The 21,676-nt window shown below is 37.9% G+C and overlaps 5 protein-coding genes across 7 annotated transcripts; 4 read left to right on the top strand and 1 right to left on the bottom strand.

Moving 5' to 3' along the window:
* The first annotated feature begins 921 nt into the window (after positions 1 to 921).
* Positions 922 to 2,414, top strand: LOC107271121. The gene is made up of 3 exons (XM_015746742.2): positions 922 to 1,270; positions 1,410 to 1,921; positions 1,992 to 2,414. Exons 1-3 carry the CDS (start codon positions 1,103 to 1,105, stop codon positions 2,077 to 2,079), a joined length of 768 nt encoding a protein of 255 aa, XP_015602228.1. The 5' UTR covers positions 922 to 1,102; the 3' UTR covers positions 2,080 to 2,414.
* Positions 2,415 to 2,549: 135 nt separating this feature from the next.
* Positions 2,550 to 3,448, top strand: LOC107271130. 2 transcript variants are annotated; one of them, XM_015746759.2, is made up of 2 exons: positions 2,550 to 2,939; positions 3,021 to 3,448. In XM_015746759.2, the coding sequence occupies exons 1-2, from the start codon at positions 2,633 to 2,635 to the stop codon at positions 3,347 to 3,349; spliced, it is 636 nt and encodes a 211-aa protein (XP_015602245.1). In that variant the 5' UTR covers positions 2,550 to 2,632; the 3' UTR covers positions 3,350 to 3,448. The 2 variants fall into 2 exon arrangements, with proteins under 2 accessions (XP_015602245.1, XP_015602243.1); XM_015746757.2 differs by having other exon boundaries at positions 2,551 to 3,448.
* Positions 3,449 to 4,699: 1,251 nt separating this feature from the next.
* Positions 4,700 to 5,594, top strand: LOC107271133. The gene is made up of 2 exons (XM_025088396.1): positions 4,700 to 5,235; positions 5,328 to 5,594. The coding sequence occupies exons 1-2, from the start codon at positions 4,850 to 4,852 to the stop codon at positions 5,383 to 5,385; spliced, it is 444 nt and encodes a 147-aa protein (XP_024944164.1). The 5' UTR covers positions 4,700 to 4,849; the 3' UTR covers positions 5,386 to 5,594.
* A 200-nt stretch (positions 5,595 to 5,794) lies between these two features.
* On the bottom strand, positions 5,795 to 21,512 carry LOC107271123. 2 transcript variants are annotated; one of them, XM_015746743.2, is made up of 12 exons: positions 21,177 to 21,512; positions 10,809 to 11,165; positions 9,384 to 10,737; positions 9,195 to 9,310; positions 8,986 to 9,126; positions 8,803 to 8,900; positions 8,524 to 8,707; positions 8,229 to 8,451; positions 7,904 to 8,154; positions 7,619 to 7,827; positions 7,387 to 7,540; positions 5,795 to 7,256 (listed from the first exon to the last, which is right to left on the bottom strand). In XM_015746743.2, exons 1-12 carry the CDS (start codon positions 21,261 to 21,263, stop codon positions 7,143 to 7,145), a joined length of 3,288 nt encoding a protein of 1,095 aa, XP_015602229.1. In that variant the 5' UTR covers positions 21,264 to 21,512; the 3' UTR covers positions 5,795 to 7,142. The 2 variants fall into 2 exon arrangements, with proteins under 2 accessions (XP_015602229.1, XP_015602230.1); XM_015746744.2 differs by having other exon boundaries at positions 5,795 to 7,219.
* Positions 12,977 to 14,771, top strand: LOC107271131. The gene is made up of 2 exons (XM_025088395.1): positions 12,977 to 13,147; positions 13,361 to 14,771. The coding sequence occupies exons 1-2, from the start codon at positions 12,980 to 12,982 to the stop codon at positions 13,862 to 13,864; spliced, it is 672 nt and encodes a 223-aa protein (XP_024944163.1). The 5' UTR covers positions 12,977 to 12,979; the 3' UTR covers positions 13,865 to 14,771.
* Positions 21,513 to 21,676: the final 164 nt, after the last annotated feature.

Here is a 21,676-nt window from a genome sequence, read left to right as displayed (position 1 = left end):
TGTGCAGTGGATTTAGCTTGATGCTGGTCAGGCACATGTAGGATGACTGCTCGTATGATAATAGAAATATTGCAGAGAGTGAGTGTACCGACTCTGACAATTATTCCAACTACATACTATTAATGTAGTTCTATTATTCGTCCGCCAGATGGATCCATATTCTGAAAACCACAGCCAGCTGAAGGAAACAAAATTCCTTCCTTCCTTTCCTTACGGCTGTATCCCCAATGGGGACATGCGCCAGAAGGAAACAAAATTAAAGAGAATATTAACAGAGATTATATTAATAAGTTCGTATGCCAAACGTAAATCGGTTTTTTAAAGACATATCAATGATTGAATGATCTTACAGATGGCATTGCATTAGAACTGTCGTATATTGATTTTTTACTATATAAGTGTGTATTAAATTATGAAATTATATGTTACACTTTGATTAAACGGATAAAATTACTGATAGAATATTTGATATCTTTAGAAAAATATTGCAAAATATGTTTTTCGAGAATGTTTTACAAATATTTGATTTATTTATACGGATTTAGTTGAACTGCTGGAATATTTTCTTTTTTGAAACATCAGTTTTTCTAGAAACTTTATTTATTGGATCGCTCTGCTTAATGGCATGGAAATAATAGTTAAGGATATTTGTTCTTTTGTATTGGAAGTCTCATTGTACCCAGATCATCATATTCCTTTCGGGGATGATATATATGTATATCTCGTTATACTAATTATTCTGCAAAGACCATTAAAATGCTGGTTTGCTGATGATTCTGTATGGATATATATGTATATTATAAAAATTATATTCCCTTTGCGATGACCTTGAATAAAAAGAGGGAGTCTCAACTGCCCAGTATACGAATGTCCCAGAGACATCGCGGAATACACAGGGCAACGGCCGGCCACCAAACTCAAAGACCTCTTGCTGGCCGAGCAGGCAAGGAGGATTACCGGTTTCTTGGCAGATAGCCACTATTACATATAGAGAGCAAGAGAATCCCATCACAGTCACCTCTGGGTCTTATTTGGAGCCAGCGGGTTTTCTTCATTTCGCCATTTTCCCCTCTTAGCCAGTGCACGCAATCAGGAAGAAACCATGTTGCTCTTCTTGGGGTTCATTATCCTTGCTTATCAGGGCCCTTCGTGCAGCTTTGCTGCTGTGACCTACGATCAGCGACAAACGGGAGAGACTAACGTGCAGATAGAACTGAAGGATGTGCAAATATTAGCGTTGATCGATTCGGATCTCTTTGACGATTACACGGTAAAGTCTGCACAATTTATTTTTCCTACGATTATAAAAAATATTTTATACATATAGTGTATACCTGATTAAGCACATAATTAACCTCTTTATCTTTTATCACTTTTCTAAAGCCAAGTTGTTCCATTTTAACTTTCAGGATTACGATTACGCTTATGATTATGCAGATTTTACTATACGGCCTATCAATAAACCTACCAATGCGCCATCGTCTACGAGCTCAGTGAAACCCTGGTATACCTGGCCTACTAATCCGCCGAGTTTAGCATCCAATAATGCATCTGTCACTGCCTCATCTACTGAGGAACAACCTATTCTAAATGCTACAGTGGCACCACCCACGAGCAATGCAAATATTACTGAAAATGGAGCAGCGTCTGATGGTACAGGGAGTACTACAGAGAAATCGACGTCCTTGCAAAATTCTACTGAAAAGATGAATCCGGTGCAGATGAGAATCAATAATAAGACTGGAGGTTTATTTAGCGACGAGGATATTATTGATGGAGCCAAGAAATCGACACTTCCGTTAACATCAGCTCATGAAACAGATTCTGAGGGGCAGAATAGAAGACGTTGTCAACCAGGATATTCAAGAGACAAAAAAGGACGCTGCCGTCGGATTATACGAAGACGCCTGTCATTTTTACCGTAAGACACAAATTTTTTGACATTTGATACACTTAACATTATGCACACGTCGTACGTACCTATGTTACAGAATGGCAATGAGACTAGCAAGCAGAATTGTTCCAACAAAAAATACTTTGAATCAGCAGCCCAAATTCGATCGTCTACCTCAAGAATAGTTCACCTTGCATAATAAGATCACCGTGATCTACGACAGCTAGATAAATGTCGTATATACGTTTAGACTAATACCTTTCTTACTATTCACCAACTGGTCACCCATTTATAGAATTAAATTACCTTATTATGAAATCTTCCATGATTCATGGTCGCATGAGACCCAAACTCTGTTAAAAATATACTAAGATATGTGTACTGCTCAAAGATCAAAACAACTGAGTGAAGAGTTAGACATAAGGAAATATGAGGAAAGTGCCTCAAGTAAATATAATTATTATGAAATATACCTTAAATATGATTATGTATCATACTAGTATTAGAATATATGTATAGTATATCCTCCTTGATCTTTTGGAATAAAAAAAATGTCAAGCCCCCAATTACTTTTCCATACGTTTTACAAGATACACATTGGTTCTACCCTCTCCTATAGAATCTCAACGGATCTATATACCGTATCCCACAGCGGTTTCGTCGTCGTGAGGAGTGAAGTAATCCTCAGTCGTGTATCAGACTTCGTACAGTTCAGGCGATTCTGATAAAACTGTGAACATGCTGGCTCTTATCCTGGTATCATCTACGTTAGTCGTAGCAATAAATTCTGCCCCTATAACCTACGATCAACGTCAGGATGGCTCGTTGAATGTCCACGCTAAACTCGACAACATTCTCGTCGTGTTCGCAACATCATCTGGAGCATTGATGGATCTGGCTACACAAGCCTTGACATTGCAACCTTTCGGATCCAGAGAAGACAAGGACGATGCAGTCTCATTGACTTACAAGCCTGATGAGATTACTCTGGAAAACAATAAGGAACCCTACCGGGTGGAGATCGTTGGGATCCAGAAGAATGACAGTAAGGACGAATCACAGATTGAAATAAAAGTTGAGATGAAACCTGAAAATGAAAAAGAGGTTCTTATTGCACATCATCAAGGAAAGGAGGAAAAGGAGGCGAATCAAGATAATAAAGATCACACTGTACCGGAAGAGAATACTGAGAGGAAGTCAAGGAACGTCTTATGGAGTCGTCTCAATGATCCTGAGGATAACAAGAGAGGTATGTCCTTGAAGAAGGAACTTTCTAGTAAGGAGATACATACCATCAGGGAGGACTCGGGGAAATCTGGAGAACACAACGAAGTGGAGCATGCTGTACACAAACACCAGGAGTTGAAGCTACTGGGTGGCGCCATCGAGAACTGCGGACCTGGACGATACAGAAATAGTTATGGAATTTGTCAATTTGAAGAATCTGTTAATTGATACAATTTTTCTTTTTATAAAAAACCTTAAGTATTTGTCATTGGCTTTCCTGGTTGCGTTTTCGAATTTGAAAAAATAATTTCACCTACTTCCTTGTTTTATCCTCATGCTTATCAGCGACAGGCGGATATGGGGGATTGTGGATTTTATAATTAATTTTCGATATCGTACAGTAAATTATAATTGGTATTTATAAATTTAATGGATTTGAAAAATTGAAAAATTGAAATTTTTTTGGAATTTTGAGTATAGTTTATCTCAAATCACCCTCAGGTCCGATTGTTCATGAACAGATTTCTTTTAATTACTTACTCAGCATCTGTTACATAAATTATCGTCAAAGCACACACGTGCCAATTAATATAAGATAGGCCGAATCAACATAATATTTTGATATGCATAGATATGTTATTTCATCATTTGTTATGCTGTTACTTTATTAAGTTCTGTGAATCATTACGTGATGTTATATAATCTTATATAGGACTATATACAGCATGTCATATACAAATTAAAAAAAATGTAATGTGAGTTTTATTACGTGCCGAATCCTTCTTATTAAATATAACATTATATCACAGAGTATAACTATCTAGATTATATTTCACTATCTCGATTTAATATTAAGATGCGTTAAATAACTGAAAAGACTGTTTTACTGTACTTCTTACGTATTATAAATGATAAATAAATAATACGGGGAATAAAGAGAATTTGTTTCAGATCTTATACAACCTGTATACACAATATATCCATAACGTTTCAAATGTACAAAGAGAATTACAAAAAGAAAATTCAAACCCCTAAGGTATATGCACTTGGCAACTGTAAAAAAAGTAAGGGCGAAATTACCGTAATGGGACGACAAGATTATCAGAGAAATGAACTCGATGGGGCCACGTGAGGACATTGCCCTTTACAAATCATCAGCAGCATCTGTACGCGACTATCAGAATTTTTTATTTTACCTATTACGAAACACGTCGATATCAATAGGTTACAAAAAATATAAATAAGAAGTTAAATTCGACACGGATGGCAAAGACCGTTAGCTCCCGTGAGATGGTACTGCTAGAGTCAAAAAGGGAGAAAGTACTGTAAAACAAAACTCCTACCAAGAGTCTGTAACAATAGCCATGCGTAATTTGCATTTTTCTTATATTAAAATGTCTAAAACTGTTTTTAATCCAATTCCTGTCTTTCCATAGTTTTTGCAATTATTCATCTGACATTGAACCGACTCACGTATCAGGTTATGTTCCTATATATAAACTACAAGCAAAAGCATCATCACGGATAAAGCGACACGACCTTTTCCTGTTGTAGATGAATAACTAAGGAGACTCGCAGGTTCTTGAACTTGGAGTGGATCGGTTTCCGTGCAGGTGGGGATTGCAGTCCGGTTGCCGTGGAACGTCACACCTTGACTGTCTTTCGAATCGTCAAGAACGATCGGCCACTAGTACCTCGAGCAACAGTAGTGATATCTGCGAGGAAATCATGTTGGCGATAAACATGAGAATATTCAAGACCGTTTTCGTCCTGGTGATACTGTCTAGTCTGGTCTTAGGATATCCTCTGGAACTGCAGATGTCTAAGGAACACGTGCAATCTTCAAAGCCTGATGTTATTGAAGATCATTACGATCAGCGACAGAATGGTACTGATAATTATCGCATTCACGTGGATGGCGTCGTCCTCGTCGTTGCTCCTATAGAAGGTTTGCTTCTGGCTGGTGGATTGGGTGGTGCTGAAAATACACCAAATTTATCAATACTTGGTCAGAATGGTTTCTTGGCACAATCAAAACCTGAAACAGTCAATCTTACCAATCCAAAACCTGACGCTGAGGATATGAAACCGATCGACGCTAAATCTGCCCACAGGTACTTTAGTTTTTTTACAAATATTAAGTTATTGATTTGATATCAGTTTTCAAATTAGATTTTATATAATTGTCAAGTAACTTTCTTTACAGGTCCAGTCTGCGTCTCGTTAATCTGATCGCTCCTCTTTTGAGACGCATCCATCAGTGAAGAGTACAGTGCATGCAAGGGTTAATGGAGACTTTTCGAAATTAGCACAATTCTTATTCGTTTTCCTGATCTACCATTTTTTTTTTCGCCTATATGATTCTGATTACAATTTTTATTTGTTACTACTGTATGAGTGGGAGTGAGACTGAAAAAAATATTCTGCTTTAAAAAATCTGAAATATAATAAAACGTATTTTTAATAATTATAATTACGATTATTGCTACGGACTAGATTAGATATGAATTATGTGGCTGCTATCCATATTTTGTAATTTTAGATGCTGTGTAGACGTATCATTCATATAATTTAATAAATATCTATGTATACATTCTGAGAATGCCAGAAAGTCGATTCTTTTCCTACACTACGTTCTTAAAGTTTAAAGTGGGAAAATAAAGCAATAAGGGATATTACTGAAATGAAATTTATTCGATTAAAAATTAAAATACATTACTTACCAGCATTTTTGGTATATCATCACAACATTGTTTTGTATAAAAATGCTTATGACTATTGATATTTCTACCTGTACAGTACGTTCGTTATTTTCGGCACGAGTCTAACAAAATATCAGGCTTAAAGAAAAATCGTGTTAGTTTCAGACAATATTTTAACGTAAATAAAATGAAAAGCAGACGCTAATTGGAAAGCGTCATTTATTGCATTAAAAATATTTCTATCTCCTACACGTTGGTGCATACTTGGAACATGTCGCACGCGTCAATCAGAAATAAGATAATGGGCAAAAGTCTATTATGCGCTCAATACACCCGGCTTCATTTTTTCCGTTTGATAAAATATTATCAGCCGAGTGTAACAGTAACTTAATTAGCAAGTTTGGTTACCTTGTTACGACCTACGGTCGACAATTCTAGGCATTAGCTATAAATGGCCGATACACAGTTGTGTTTATTAATTACATTGTAGAGCTAATGTACCCTGTCGATTTAGTTGGAAGTATTTACGTATAACAAACAAGGTAATCTCGATTAGAATAGACTAGAATTTTATATTCATTAGGAGCTTATCGGACTCCCAATTAAATTGATCAATGATTTAATTAATGCTCAACAATCAATCAACTGGTACGACCATTCAAATTCTTATGAATCTCCATAAATATAGTCCCCAAACATTGATTTGCAAATTGTAAGACATTTTTGTGAATACTGAAGGAAATGGTTTGAAAATCTTATCCTTATTCAAAATTAATTAATTTGAAATCAAATTCTTTTGCCATACATCTTCAATTACATTTAACACATACACGAGACCTAGTTGAGAGCCGATAGCTCACTAATGATGCATCTCATTATCATAATTGGCCACTTGTTCATTTTCTAATCTCATTACAGCTATTAATTACAACTCGCTGAATTTCTGAATATTATCAGGACAGTACATTGGTATTTACACAAATTATCGTACATATTAATGCGATTTTCACTATAGTAATAGTCAATTATATAATATAGGTATGGTCTAAAGCAAAAGCGGACGACCTGTACAAGTATTGGTACATTACAAGTAAAATGCAGTCTAAATAATACGCTCAAGGACAATACGTATTTGATAAACTCGAAATATTGGCATGAGATTACGCAAATACGACGGTACGCGCGCTCCCGTTTAATTAGAGCATCAAATTGACATTTAAGATTAAATTTTCACGTTAAGGATGGGCCTAAACGGCAAGGCGTTGGAGATGAACATTCTTGGGGCAAAATATACAGGTCGAATATCATCAGGAACTCGCTCAGGAGGGAAGTAATGAAGTAGCATTCGTATTCTCATAATCCTGCACCGTTTCTTCGGCATCATTCAAGTCTTCAGCTGCAGGCTCGTCAAATGTTAAATTTTCTTTAGACTCCTAAGGATGGGTATTTCTTTTTTCAAACTCGAAATTCCCGATAGCGGGAAGTCAACATTTGAAAAGTAACAAGGCAGACAAATAGTTCCGGTACTACGATAAAAACCTACAGGACCTAAGGGATCCTTACCTCCTTCATAGAATGTCGACAATTTTCAACGACACTGTGTCTCTGATCGGATACTCCATTAAGGATTGGTTGAGGGTCTTCAAGACATCCTGACAATTTCCGTAGTTCCTCCAGCTCTGCACAGTCCGTCTCCAACTTTGCTTCCAATTCCGCCCTTTAAAATAAATGGCAATTTAATAATAAATTAAATCGTAAACTCGCTTGAAAAATATGTCTGAACTTTATTACATACTTATCCTCCCTCAATTCCTGAATGCAAGTATCATTGTCCAGCTGAATGATCCGCAACACTTTCAAAAGCTTAGTTACTAAATTATCAACATCTATCACTTGATCGACGAGACTGACAGCTGGGCAATAATTAGTTAACGCAACAGAACCATCGGTAATAGGCTCGGACTCGCTCGCAGATTCACATTCCTCGTCCTCTTCGTCTTCAACCTTTTAATAACCACGAAAACAACCACATATTAAATGACTTCTAAGGACACACTAGATATCTAAGTTTAATGCTTACTTTGCGTCGATGTAAAATGGCCTGGGTAAGACTTGTAAGACTTGTAGATTCGTCTATATACCTGGCTCTTCTGATTGTATTTTCATCAACTGGTTCTGGCACACTCATTGCTCTACGAAGTGAATCGCAACTCGATACCATATTGTGTGAATAGGTGTCTGGTAAAGGCACATCCTCCAAGACACTTTCCATCATTAAGCAGGGTTCGGTTTCGAAGTCGAGTAAGTCGTTTGAAGATTCCAGACTTAATTCTATAGAAAATTACATTATATATAATTATATAGAGTTGATTGAGGATATTGAGAATTAGAGGTTAGGATTTTACCTTTGTATATTTGTTTCGTGGATTCCAATGAGGGTCTCTTATCGGTAGGTTTCGTTGCAAATGGATGAGTCGCAGCATTTCTAATAGCTCCAATCACAGCAGACACAAAAGAACCTCGTTTTGGACTGGGTGTACATTCCTTGAGGCTGTGTTTTGAACTCACAGGACTGGATTCTATACTGCTATTGCTTCTGCTATACGCTTCGTTGTGATATATTACATCCTAATTGAAATTTAAAAAATGTGTTAATTCGAAAAGGAATATTTAATGGTAAGCATCAATTGACAAAAGTACCTCAAGATCCTTCTCCGAGATGTTATAAGAAGTTATAAGCTGATCAACTAATCCTTCCAGTCTTGTTCCCAAACCGGAAAGTGCTACAGCAGCGCCAGAAACGGCGGCACCTTGTGTCAATAATAATTCTCTGCCCCTTCGTTCAACAGCATTTAATTTCATGTTCATAGATAAGTTCTCCTGTCTGTTAATCAAAGTATTTCAAGAGTTAAAGATATTGTGATATTTTTTTAGGTATTATAATTTATATAATACTATAACGTAGAATCTGATATAGACCTTCTTTGTTCGCTAATCCGCACAAGATGCTTGCATTCTTCGGTCTGCCTTTCTAATTCCGATTCACGCTGTGCCAGAATCTCATCCTTTCTCTTTAGCTAAATAATAAAAACGTGAGACGGTTTAGTACGCTCCGCACGCGGAAGAATGATATTCTTAATGATACTATTATTAATAACATACCTCGGCTTCAGCGTCTTTAAGAGCTTCAGCCATGGCAGATTTCTCCTCCTGAAGAAAATCCTGCATCTCGTTGGATTCAGCTTCCAGCTCTTGTTGCTGTTGTAGTAATGTCTTCTGAGCAGCTAAGCTCTTCTCCAGATCCTTTTATATAAAATTATTTCAATATAGAATCATTATTCTCCATTGTATCATCTGTTTTATATACTTACTCTGGTCAACATCCGACAAAGGGACTGTAGGTCAGCAATTTCAACCTGCTGATTAGCAACGACCTGTCCCGATGTTTGCAAATGGGATTCCAGCTCCAAAAAACTATCACCACCTTCTGATAATGATAAATTATATGTTAATACATAAGGCATACAGCTACATTATACTAGATATCAAATATTATTTACCGGCATGTTCAGACTGCGGAGTGCCTAACATAGCAAGTATTCGCTGAGCATTTCTATCCAATTCCTGCCTCGCGAAAACATGATCTGCCCTCTCTTCTTCAAGAAGTCGTTTAACATCCACTAATTCAGCCTTTATCTTCTCATTGTCTATTTTCCTTGTTTCCGCCTCATCCTTAATCCGCTTCAACTCACACTGAAGAGCTTGAATATCTTCCCATGAACCTTCGGTTTGAGAACCCTCGTGTAATCGTTCTACTACCGTAGGATCTGGTACGACAACGAGAACACCAGCCAGAGCGTCCTCTACATCCTGTCCAGTCATACCTGTCTGTATGCTAACCTCATGATATATTCTAGTCTTCTCCATGGCTTTGTTACGTGGATAAGGCGGCAGACTTTTGTGTATAACGTTTGATTCTCTTGTCGCAGTCACTTTCTTGCTAATCAGTCTATTGAGACTAGCATCTCTACTGCCCGAACGACTTCTGCCGTTCTTCTCACCTTTCTCATTACTCTTAGGAACTGAGAATTTGCTCCTATTCCGGCGAGGTAACGTAGCGTACATATCTAAAGCCTTGTTATCCAAACTAACCGCCATCTTATCAATCCGAGGAGTTTTCCCATCTGTGCGTCCAGTACAGTACATAGTCCTTGGTGTAGACAGTGGCTTTCGTGTTTCCTCTAACGGCGTCGACCCAGGTGTTCTACCCCGAGTACTGGAACCACCTCTAGATCTTGAGCTACTAGATCCCCGACCACGTTGAGCTAAATCCTTATTGATCTCAGTAGTCAAAGCCGAAGGCAAAGAATCAGGTCTCATCCTGGTCCTTGAAATAACTGTATTTACTGCTCCAGTGCGAAAACTCATAGATCCACGATTGTTATTAGTCGGCGTAGTTTCCCTAGTGACTTCCCGGGGTAAAGATTTCTCTCTGGATCTTCCTCTGTCCCTTGTAGCCGGTTGAGTCTTGTTCAAGATCGCTCTCGGTGTTGTTGTACGAGGTTTCGATCTTGGAGTAGCTGTTACGTGATTGGCATTCACAGGAGCTGGCTTGGCACGTGATGTCTTCTGTGGCTCTGTGGCACACACTTTCTTCTTATTCGCGTTAGATGCTATCACAGCTCTTTTGCTGTTCGTTCGCGTTGCCCTAGCAGATACGCTACCAGCAATAGAGGAACTCTCGCTACCACCTTCGCTGGTACCTTCGCCGCCCGTGTTCAGTCTTAAATCATCAGGAAGCGTTGCACAGGGATCCTCGTACACCGAGCAGCAGCTTACTAGGCTGGAGTCGCAGGATGCTTCGTCCAGGCCACCGCAGCTGCTAGCATAGTCTATACTGTTGCGACTTCGTACCTGAAAAACATTTAAAAAAATTAGACTCATTGACAAGTTACAGTAATTTTTTTTTTATATTTAATTCTCACCCTAGGAACTTCTGTCGCGCATCCTTCCACACCACTGTCACTTCCATCCTTACTGTCTTTACTCTCTCCTACAAAATCTTTCCTCTCGTTGCCAGGCATCAAGACTTCATTCTCTTTATGGTTCTCAGTGCTGCTCGCAACATGGATCACAGTTATGTTACAGTCGCTATCGATCGTCTCATTAGGATCATCCTCTGCCACCGGCTTCGCTTCGATAGACGGTGAAGCCAGGTCTTCGGGCACCCCGGAATCCTGCCTGGGAACGTTCTGCGGTGGTGATACTTTTAAACTGTTTTCGTCGGATGTCTCCATACTTGGTATCCCATTCGTAGAATCGTTCATGATGTAATCTTCATTCTGAAAAACGTAAGTGAACAATGGATTACACGATGCTCTCCTATAGGGAATCACTGTGACGACCCTGGCCCATTATCTCTGACTTTACTCTTATTTAATGCTTTTACGATTCCCGTCACGTAATTATTTAAACCTGTGAATGCGTATTACACGAAACTCATTTCATAAGCGTGTCTATCGCCTCCACCATTTCCATGAGTCAGCAGTCTCTTCTGCTAGTACAGGGACAATGGTCAATTATGAAAATCAATTATTATAAGAAATCAGTTATCAAACGATAGGTATTCCTTTATTCGTATATCAATAGGTTGAAAAATTATTAGTAATTTTATTGTCAACTTTGAAGAGGTCTAAACGACGTTTTTAACATTTTTTATCGCATATCTCAACAGCACGGTATAAGAGGCAAATTTATCAGCCAATCGATAACCGTGCAAGAAGAGCTCTTTTGTCGTACCAGGCACCAAGGTCCTGTTACACGCAGCGGGCACGAATATCTTTTCTCAGTGACCTTATATTAGGAATAAAATCAAGGTCACAGCATAAAATCGTAGACTCGGTAGTATAGGTATCATTTTCGAGATCCTCTCGCGAGACTAAAAGTGATGGATTGAATCTGGGATCCGTAAAAGGTCCGACGGACTAAATTTGCATAATGCCACTTAAGAATTTCAAGGTTGTCCGGCAATTCTGTAGTTGCATGTTTTGCACAAACAACGGAAAAAGCTGTTCAGGTAATTTAACGTCAGGTGAAATAATGTAAAACGAATGTATGTCTTTTTGGAATTTCTAAAACAACCAAAACTCTATATCCGACTGATCAATTCAGACGGGGTGAGTGGATGCTTCAAATTAACAAATTAATTTCCCGGTGAATTCGTCAGGAAAGCAATCAAGTCCAGAAAATTGATCAATCACCGTTTCCAAGGATTCTAATATGAATTCACGGGGTATCCAAAATGAACCTTTTCCGTCTCGAGAACGACATAAAATGTAATTAGACCCGAAATCTAATTGTAGACAAATCCAAAAAATGCATACATGCTTACTCTATTAGTAAGAATCTGTATTTACGTAAATACATTGCCCGGGACTTCCCCCTTTTACACTTATCTGTGTCTGGTACGCGGTAGTACTCTGTCATGAAAATGTGACGTAAAATGACTTTGCTTCTGCATTGATACTCAAATTGTAAAGAGTAATAATCGATAGTGGGGATAAGTTCAGGAACGGCGCAATAAACACTGGTAGCCCGACGCTTAAAAACATCAAGCGACACGCGTGAACCTTGAGAAAGATTCCTGGCTGCAAAATTACATAATGAGACTATAAAATGATCAGATTTTAAATCATCGTAATTAAGTATCACGTGGCAGAGTATGAAATTTTAATTAATCGAACTATCGACTTACTCGATGCATATAATATTTGCCGCGCAACAAAAAAATCCTAAATTCGTATTTAAGATGCCCAAAAGTCAACTACGACGCTTAAGACCTTTTTAGTCATCTCGAGAATGACTATAGGATTTAACGTGCTGTCTAGGTGATTTCTTTCGAGTATATAACTCGTATCAGTATAATCTTGTGACGTTCTTAACCGATATCACTTATTTATGAATTTACATGTTTGCAATAAAAAAAAAATTCTACTATTCGAGGAGAAAAATTACCGTACATACACATGCATACTTGAGATAGACAAACAGTAATTTTCTGAATGACCACAAACTTTCTATTTGTGTGAGAAGGTCAGGGGAAGAACCTGAAATTATGCTTGGCGATTGGACGACACGAAGTACAGTGGCCTCCGCTATGCGATATAGCATGTCGCGCAGCTGCTTCCATCAGCATTCGATACAAGAACATTGCCAAACGCTGAATACTGTAAGTTGCGAGAAGAAATTACCATACGGTCTGTATGAGATAATAGCAAATAATAACAAATGTGTTCATCATCATCCGAGCTACGAGTTCCGTGCTGTGCGTATATATTTTATGAACGAGTGGTGAGATTAGTGATATTAAAAATTTTAAAAAATCAGTACCAATTAATAATTTGGCAACAACCTCAAAAATTGTTATATAGTTTCTGGAACCTGTCAGTGTCAGGTATTAACATCGTTTCATGTATGGATAGAATTATTAATGGTTATAAAAACGACAAAATTTGGTGTCTATTCTATATCAATGAAGCCCAGTGAAAACAGCATGAGGAAGTTTACCGGTGATGGACTATTGGTTAATTTAGATTCTAACGAATGCCTCCTAGAGGTCACTGGTGACGGCTGCACAATAATGCTGGCCCACAATTACGGCAGCGTTCGCATAGTGGGCGACGGTTGCAGTCTTAAGGTTGGACAAAATACTGGAGACATCACGTACAGAGGTGACGGCGGTCGTGTTGTTTTGGGAACCGAATGCAGCCGTAACAAGATCAAGTACGTTGGCTGCGGTGGAAAGATTAGTTACAACAAAACATTAACGTCTCGTGGTACTGCCACTGCTGCGACGTCGCCGGAACTGGATAATCTTTTGAACGAGAGAAAGGAAGCGAAAAGCGACAGCCCCGGTACACGTCAACGAAACAGGACTATAACCGTAACCAAAATTATTACTATGAAGAATGACGGAAAAATTGTCAAGAGATGGTTCACTAATTCAGGTTCTGTTATACGATCGTTAAATGCAAATGGATAATGGTGGAATATTGCCTAGTGATATATTTCTATAGTAACTCTATAGGATTTTAATGGCAGATATTTTGACTAGGATTTATAGAGCCATAACGAAACTTATGCTGTGAATGAATACGTGAGTCAAGACTGATAGCGAGAGCACAAAAGTCATATTAACGAATGCTGGAAGTTTTACGTCAAATAGTAAATATATTATAATAAATATCATAGTTTGTAATATTTATTAAAATGCGTCTTGCCAAAGTCTACGAGATCATTCCTTGCTCAACGAGAGGCTGAAAATTTCGTACAATTTTCAAGGATAACTTAATCGAATATTTAAACTGTACGATCCTTGGTAAATTTGTCACGTGTCGAATTAACAACTTTTTAAATAAGTGACAAATATTGAGGACACGGTGAATAATAAAAAGTCAAGGTAACCTAGAAACAAAAAATGTCTACGTAGTTGATTAATTGAAATATTCTGATCAGTCTAGTTACATTGCCGCGAGATTCCTTGTTTTCGATTGAACAAGAAAAACAGGATCTCCGGCTGTCGTGATTTTACGATAATAAACTCCAACTATGGAATTCCCCTCTGGCTGACTAACTCTCAAGGATTCATAGAATTTCTATCGGGAATTAGTCGACTTTTGCTAACGACATCATTGATAACACACTGTACATATTAGTCAAGAAGACATACTGCATCTTCGCAATGATCCTAGTTCCTATTCCTAGTGAAATAAAAATTAATTAAACGATTTCTCCGTGTAAATTGCTTACGTGTACTAAGAAACGAAGCGGTTGTATTACGATTTAAAATAATAATAATATAAATTAATTATAGTAATATTTATTTATTTATCTATGGATCCCCATAGTATCGTATCCGAATGATGACTGATTAAACGATTCTTATGAAATCAATGTGTCATTCTTCTCCTATTCCATCAATAATTCTTATGTATAGTAATAGCAATTCAAACAACTGACAAATATAGATTTTTGACAACCACATCGGTGCGGCATCCAAAACTCGTTTTTGGGGGCACAAAATTTGTCATTTGTCGCTATTTTTGAACCAATAGCATTAAATTAGACAATAGTATATTAAATCCTAAACTGAGCTCCAAATCGTGATGCACGTATTTTTCGAGTATCTTCTGTGCCAGTACTAGTTCGAAGGAGGTCACGCTGTAGGGTAATTACGCGATTCCCAGTATGGTTATGGCTTCGAAGACCCACGCTGCTGGCTACGTTATGGTTAAATATGGTTATGCTTATGGCAACGTGCACCGGATGAGTGGATAAACACGAAGCGACGAAGGGACAGCCGTTAGTTCGTTAGTCAGAGAAGTTTTATTCAAGAAAGGTCGTTTAACTTGTAATTCGCGCGATTACCGAAGACGCAACGAAGGTCGTAGGTCGAAATTAATACGAAAGGAAGTAAATTTGAAATAAAGATGACAGCATCCGGTTAAATATTAAATTCTCACGCCCGCGTATATTTTTATTCCCCAATTACGGAGCAAAGTAAGAAAAATTTTTAAAAATCTAAATTATCGTGAGATCCGAATGAGACTAGTGAAAATTAATTACTATTTTATTAATTAGTCCAACCTATCTTTATTGTCGGTTCACATTTTAACTAGACTGCTGTTCGATCATACTGAAGCTACTTGTTTGATTAATTGTTTATCCCATTAGGACAATTCTAACGGGTGTGTTAATTCGTACGAAGGGAAGCGACTGCGTATATACGACGAAGACTACATCCGGTATACAAGATGATTTCGAATATACAAGAGAAAGGCGCTGAATGAAATATCAAGTCTAAGTCGTTATTAATATTTCATTTCACGAGGACACCCAATGAGTGACCACGATGAGCATATAAAATAATTGCTATGAACAAGGAAGAATTTTTCCTTTATAATTCCTTTCATAATCAAAACGTAAAAACTTCGATCTTGATCGTTCCCCATTGTTATGACAGAATAAATAAAAATTTCTACAAAAATCAGAAAGCCACTCCGATGGGTTGTCAGTCGAATAAAAACCAGCCATTAAAATTATTATACGTATTCGCCAGATAATTATTTAACACTTAAAGCATAACTGACTAGAAAATAAGCTTGGATGAATTTACCAGTAGATTCAAACGAGGCGGGTGAAGAAAGTTTGTATAGTAAAGCCATAAATACGTAAATCCAAGTGGTAGTACGGAGAGAGAATTCTAACCTAAACCCAGTAGAGACGCGAAGTATAGAAATATTTTAAATTAAAAAGTCAAGCGTCAGCGTTAAAAGAGTCACCCAGTTTGACCCAGTGTATCAAATGAGACCAAGAATAAATCCCCCGACAGTAAATAAAGTACCACGTTTCTCAAAGCAGCCCCGTTCGAAAGTGCATCGAGACAAACAACAAAACCTCACTCCTTCTTACTTTCATTAATAATCAATCGATTACGATTTCGAGATTTCATCTTCATTTCTTTCCTAGACCCGTGAAATTCTCCCGTCACGTAAGTATTCACCAGTGCGGGAGGTCATCGTATGTGCAAGTGCATTTTAGCAGGACGGTAAATATATCCGTGCGAGTGTGAACGCCCTAGAGATTGAGAGCGATGTAAGATCAGGATAGCCAGAGTGAAAGGGGAGGGGGGGCAGAGAGAGAGAGAGAGAGAGAGAGAGAGAGAGAGAGAGGGGCGGGGGGGAAAGAAAACCTAAAAGAAGAATACAAGCCAGTCTAACTTAACGTGAAACAAAACGAATTCGTACGGCAGCCCGAGACTAGTACCCTGCATTCTGCAGAGGCCATTTACCGAGTAAGGTTAGGTTAAGTTAGATTCGGCGAACGGCGAGGCCAGCCAATACGAATTTATCTCGTGCGTTCTCCTCGTCACGGAAGTCAATTAAACGGAATGGGATTGGCAATGACAAAGGTAGCAATGAACGATTAAAAAAAAAAAAAAAGAGTACAAACTCAACATAGCGATCACGTAACCAACGTATAATTTACCTGGTATAAAATTCAACCACGGTCGAATTTTTATTCCATTTTTTTTAATGCCATGAACTGATTCAAGTACCTATTGACCTAACCTAACAGCAGTAATTCACTGATTTGTCGTTAAAGCTAATTCAGCAAATTTAATATACCATGCATTTTAACGTGATCGGTATTCGTTTAGACGCCACAGAGGCTCACGGCCAATACCAATTTATTTGCCGTTTCGCCACGTCTCGCCACTGGAGAAACTAAAGGCGAGTGTAGAACGAGTCGACATAAGAGAGGGACCTCAGGACGGTTCGTGATCGAGGGTGAGAAACGAGGGTCATTGAGTCATCGATTGCATTCTCTGTGTGGCAGCCATATTTATTTTGGTCCATGCACAATATATGTCATCTATAGAAAGATCGCGTCTGGCAGTTCTGCACCACCTATAGTGTTCACATTTTTTTCTCTGGATCAAAGGAAAAAAAAAAAGAAAAAAAATGAAAGTCTCTTGGCTCAAGTAGTAAGTACAATGACAAAGCATGGAGTATCGCTTCGCTGTGAATTTAAAACCGTTAATTTACCAATTGTAACTGAACTGTATATATACAAGCTTCGAGGCTCCTTTGTTTAGAAAGGTACATACGGTGCGCAAATGGAAAGAAACGTTATTACGAAATAATATAGTAACGTTAATAATAATCAAGTCGTACTTTCGGAATTGACTCTTTTGACACACTCCTTTCGTTCGTGTATAACAGTCGATTAACTTTCCTAACACGTTAAGCGTGGGAGTACCTATTACCTAGATGTAATGAGCTATTTTTAAAAGCGAACTAAAAAAAACCTTTGAGGTTATAAACACTGTGGATATTGTACGATAGAATGACATTTTCAATTTAATATCCATTATTGTTTTTCATTGGGTAGATTGCGGGTTGAGAAAAATTGCACTGTTATGTTTCATCATGGTAGTACAGAAGCATCGAGATTACAGAGTGTTGTGGAGATTTAGTGAAACCTTAAATGTCCGAAGGATCGCGCCACGAAAATTCATACAATATTTCTTGGACGATTGGATATTAACGACAGCGTTACTTCGTCTCGGTTAATACAGCGAGAATTAAAATGAGATAATATTATGAGATACGTCGCTTGATTCTTATTAGTGCGTTCAATGCGTGTGGGAAGGTGAGAATATTACGAGCAATTTATGCCAGGGGATAATGGCGATGACTTCAGCTTGGTTCAATTTAACTGTTGACGATCGTCACGCCGCCGAGCTTCAACGTGCGAGGAGCGAACTCGACATTCCGCATACATATTCATAAAGCGTCTTGTCGGTTGAGAACGATATACTTAATAAAGCGGGAATAAAGAAAGGAATTAGGTTAGCAAGTGAAAAATCATGTCCCGTTATTGTTATTAAGAAAAAGGTTATAATCGTTAGATCCCATCATCTAGGTCGGAATGCACTTTCCATAAACTAATGATTTTCTTAGTCGCACGACTGGATCGTCTACTTACGGAGCCTGATGGATATAAGTATTTGGTCGATTGCCATTAAAACCGCCTTTAGGCATGGTTGATCAGAAAAAAAGGATAATATATCACATCGTATACCAAGAGAGTATCGTTAGTCCCATTTAAAGTTGAATTTAACGAGTAAAAAATAAAATATATTAACAAATGATATGCAAATCATATTTCTATTTACATTCTAATGCACGAAGCAGTAAACCCACAAGCTCATCGTACAGGACGTTACGGAAGTCGAAGGCAGAGCAACCGCATTTCCTTTAGGCGCTGAAGGTAAACTCGTAAATTATTCCTGTCTTGGATAAGACATTAAACGTGCCCTGTTTACCGGTTGTGTAGGGGGGAAAAAATTGAAAAAAAAAAGCATCAAAAGTAATCACAAGCGTGCGATACTTACGACACGCATTAGTATATACGTCAAAGTTAATAAAATGGCGTAAAAAGACTGAAACTCAATGAAAATCAAACACGTGGAAACTGATAAACCCACTGGTCCCACGATACAGATGTTACGTGACATCTCATTAAAAAGACGAGAGTTACGAATCCAAGTCTAACCGCACACGAGCCAGTCATTTTTGGTCTCGGGTTTCATTAGCGAAAGCACGATCCCCGTATGGCTTATGTCATTAATATTGCAGCCAAAGAAAGAAGTAAGACGGTATTGTAAAAAAATTACAAATGACACTGAACTCGTTGAATTATGTCGCAATCCTTTATTCGAGTAGAGCAGCAATGGCGTCTATTCGAATTTATTCCCAAAAAGCCAGTGAGAACAGTTATCGTACTCTAGAAAATACTCTCAGCTTTATCTACTGTACTCCATCCGGTTGTTACACCCTTTCTAATAGCTATAGGAACACTTAAATATATTATAGAAACATGAATTCAAGCATCTGGTATTAATGTATCAGTTGCATCTTACGATAAGTGAATCTAATAAATTACTGACTTGTCAGAAGGAAACAGCTGTACAGATGAAGCAGTAGACATAGAGTTACCACGATTATGAAATACAAAAGTATTCCTTTGTCTTTAATACGTGCGTGGTAAAAATAAATAATGTTTGATTGGATATCCACACTGGGTCAATAAAATTGGATAATTGTCGGTCGCTCTTAATAAATTGTTCTTGTCCGTCGGAAAGAAAAGACGTTAGAAATATGGCCTATTATGAATAATTTGGTACGGTAATTAAAGAAGAGGAATTCGAAAGCTTATGGATATTCTTGCTTTATATGAAAAAGTGTAGTGTCATGTGGTAACATTATTGATATTTATGTTATGTCTTGTTATTCTTGATATTCCTGTAATGTAAGGATATTCCGCAACCGACATCGCGAGACGAAATATTCCTGTAGAAAGTGAAGAGCATTCAGCTGTTCTTTTTTCATCTTCTTCCACTTCAGAAATTCTCTCTTTTGGTAATCAAGTCATTAACACAGAAATATTGGTAACGAGATGGTCGCGGCCTTCGAGCGTGAAACGAAAATAACACATGAAAATATTGAGATTTCACTTTCAACTGTTGTGAAAGATTCATCCCCAATATGTCCCACTTGCTGATAAGTAATGGCAGGATTGGATTTCTTGAGAAATGTAGGACACCATAGGAGAAATAAATATGCGAGAAATATTTCATGGATCTAGGATTTTTTTTTCTTTGTATAAATTACCTCCAAGGCTCCTTGTGGGATTTAGGACTTCCTGGAAAGATGGCTGTCGACTCTTGTTAGAGATAAGGTTATCAGTAAAATGTACTGTGACTGTTAAGGAATAATTGGTGGGAAAAAATTCCAGTAGGTATATATTATTTAAAAAATTATAATTGAAAGCAGAGATAATTTAAAACCGCTATAGTATAGATCAGATAACAATAATATTGGAATTCCAATCACGTTTCTTCCGCCACTGGGATATTGTTAAATTCGACATTGATAAGGAATTACCTAAAACAAGATTAATCTTGTGAGTAAAGTTTGCCTCATCGACAAGACATTGTCACTGTTAAGAATTATAATCTTCATATTTATAAAAATTGGATAACAAAGCATTTCTTCTCCCATAAAAAATTGTGAAGAAATAACAACAAGCACTTTCTTCCTAAACCGAGGTTGCACGTGCGAGTCCGAAGAAGAATAGAACAAAACAAAAAATTTCTCTCTAAGAAAATCCTCATAAACACATCTAGAAAGTTCATTTAATTCCCCCTCACTGTGTACAATTCTATTTACAGAAACCTAAAGACCCGGTCGAGTCGATATATAGATATGACCGAGGACAATAAATCAGCCTAAGAAATGCACGAGCCATTCCTAAAAGTCAGCCAACGAAATTGGATTGATTGCAAAAGAGAAAAAGAAATAAAGAATGAGGGTAGCAGTCATGCTATCTTTTGTGGCATTCTCATGTTTCTCTGTCTCGTTTACGCACAAGAAAAATCTATATCGACCGGCCTAGAGACAACTAGTATCCCACCCACATAAAATTTATCTCTCATAGGATTCAGAGAGAACATACAGAGTACAGAGAAGAGGGTATAGGTGACATCTGTTTCCCTAAACAAACAAACAAACCGCTCCCCCCTGCTCAACGACTCGTATCCTGGTACAAAGCCAAGACAGAATTTCACCCTAGTCGTAAAGACCGTTTAGATCCAGAGTAGAAGCTACAAGAATAATTCCAAGAGAGTCATACTCGCGTAAGTATCTTCAGGATTACGATGGTTGAGAAGTTCTCGACATGAACCCATCAAAGAATCGATAACCTCTACGTGAAAACTCTCTCCTCACCTTGTCTCGTATCACCGGCTCCGAGGAGAATCCTGAGAAGTCCCTGCTGGCACTAGGACTCGTCGAACAGATTAACGTAGAACACATTAACAAGCACTTTTTAAAAATTATACGATAAGATTTAAGTACTCGATTTTTTTATTACACCTCAAACACTAAGCGGTCTTGATCCCGCACGCCGGACCGCCTAAATACGAATGTACGCAAAGCGCGCGACGCCCTGGTACTACTAGCACAGTGCACTGGCGTCGGTTTCCATCGTACGACGACAACGCCAGTGCTGCCCTAATGCTTATGGGAACGTTTCAAGATGGGAAGATGAAATAAGGTGGAACTGCGCGAAGCTCTAAGGGGTGAAAAAAAATTGCTCCAGGAGGGATGATGCAGTCGGGAATGTAGGTCGTTTAAAAATAAAATTTTACCGCATGCTGGATTTCTATCAACATGGAGGTGTTAATAGATAATACCTAGAACGAACGGAGCTGTTTAACAAGCAAAAG

The sequence above is a fragment of the Cephus cinctus genome, unplaced genomic scaffold, assembly GCF_000341935.2.
Source record: "Cephus cinctus unplaced genomic scaffold, Ccin1 Ccin1_scaffold0921, whole genome shotgun sequence".
In the NCBI taxonomy this organism is placed as follows: Eukaryota; Metazoa; Arthropoda; class Insecta; order Hymenoptera; family Cephidae; genus Cephus; species Cephus cinctus.
This window is presented reverse-complemented; position numbering and strand designations above follow the sequence as displayed.

Bases quoted from the DNA above. Each gene is read 5' to 3' on its own strand.
- LOC107271121 (XM_015746742.2), top strand. From the start codon at position 1,103: ATGTTGCTCTTCTTGGGGTTCATTATCCTTGCTTATCAGGGCCCTTCG. The intron at 1,271-1,409 runs GTAAAGTCTGCA...TTTAACTTTCAG, and splicing joins ATCTCTTTGACGATTACACG to GATTACGATTACGCTTATGA. The intron at 1,922-1,991 runs GTAAGACACAAA...CCTATGTTACAG, and splicing joins AGACGCCTGTCATTTTTACC to AATGGCAATGAGACTAGCAA.
- LOC107271130 (XM_015746757.2), top strand. From the start codon at position 2,633: ATGCTGGCTCTTATCCTGGTATCATCTACGTTAGTCGTAGCAATAAAT.
- LOC107271133 (XM_025088396.1), top strand. From the start codon at position 4,850: ATGTTGGCGATAAACATGAGAATATTCAAGACCGTTTTCGTCCTGGTG. The intron at 5,236-5,327 runs GTACTTTAGTTT...CTTTCTTTACAG, and splicing joins GACGCTAAATCTGCCCACAG to GTCCAGTCTGCGTCTCGTTA.
- LOC107271131 (XM_025088395.1), top strand. From the start codon at position 12,980: ATGCGATATAGCATGTCGCGCAGCTGCTTCCATCAGCATTCGATACAA. The intron at 13,148-13,360 runs GTGCGTATATAT...ATATCAATGAAG, and splicing joins CGAGCTACGAGTTCCGTGCT to CCCAGTGAAAACAGCATGAG.
- LOC107271123 (XM_015746743.2), bottom strand. From the start codon at position 21,263: ATGTGTTCTACGTTAATCTGTTCGACGAGTCCTAGTGCCAGCAGGGAC. The intron at 10,738-10,808 runs GTGAGAATTAAA...AATGTTTTTCAG, and splicing joins GCGCGACAGAAGTTCCTAGG to GTACGAAGTCGCAACAGTAT. The intron at 8,452-8,523 runs GTACTTTTGTCA...AATTTCAATTAG, and splicing joins TCTCGGAGAAGGATCTTGAG to GATGTAATATATCACAACGA.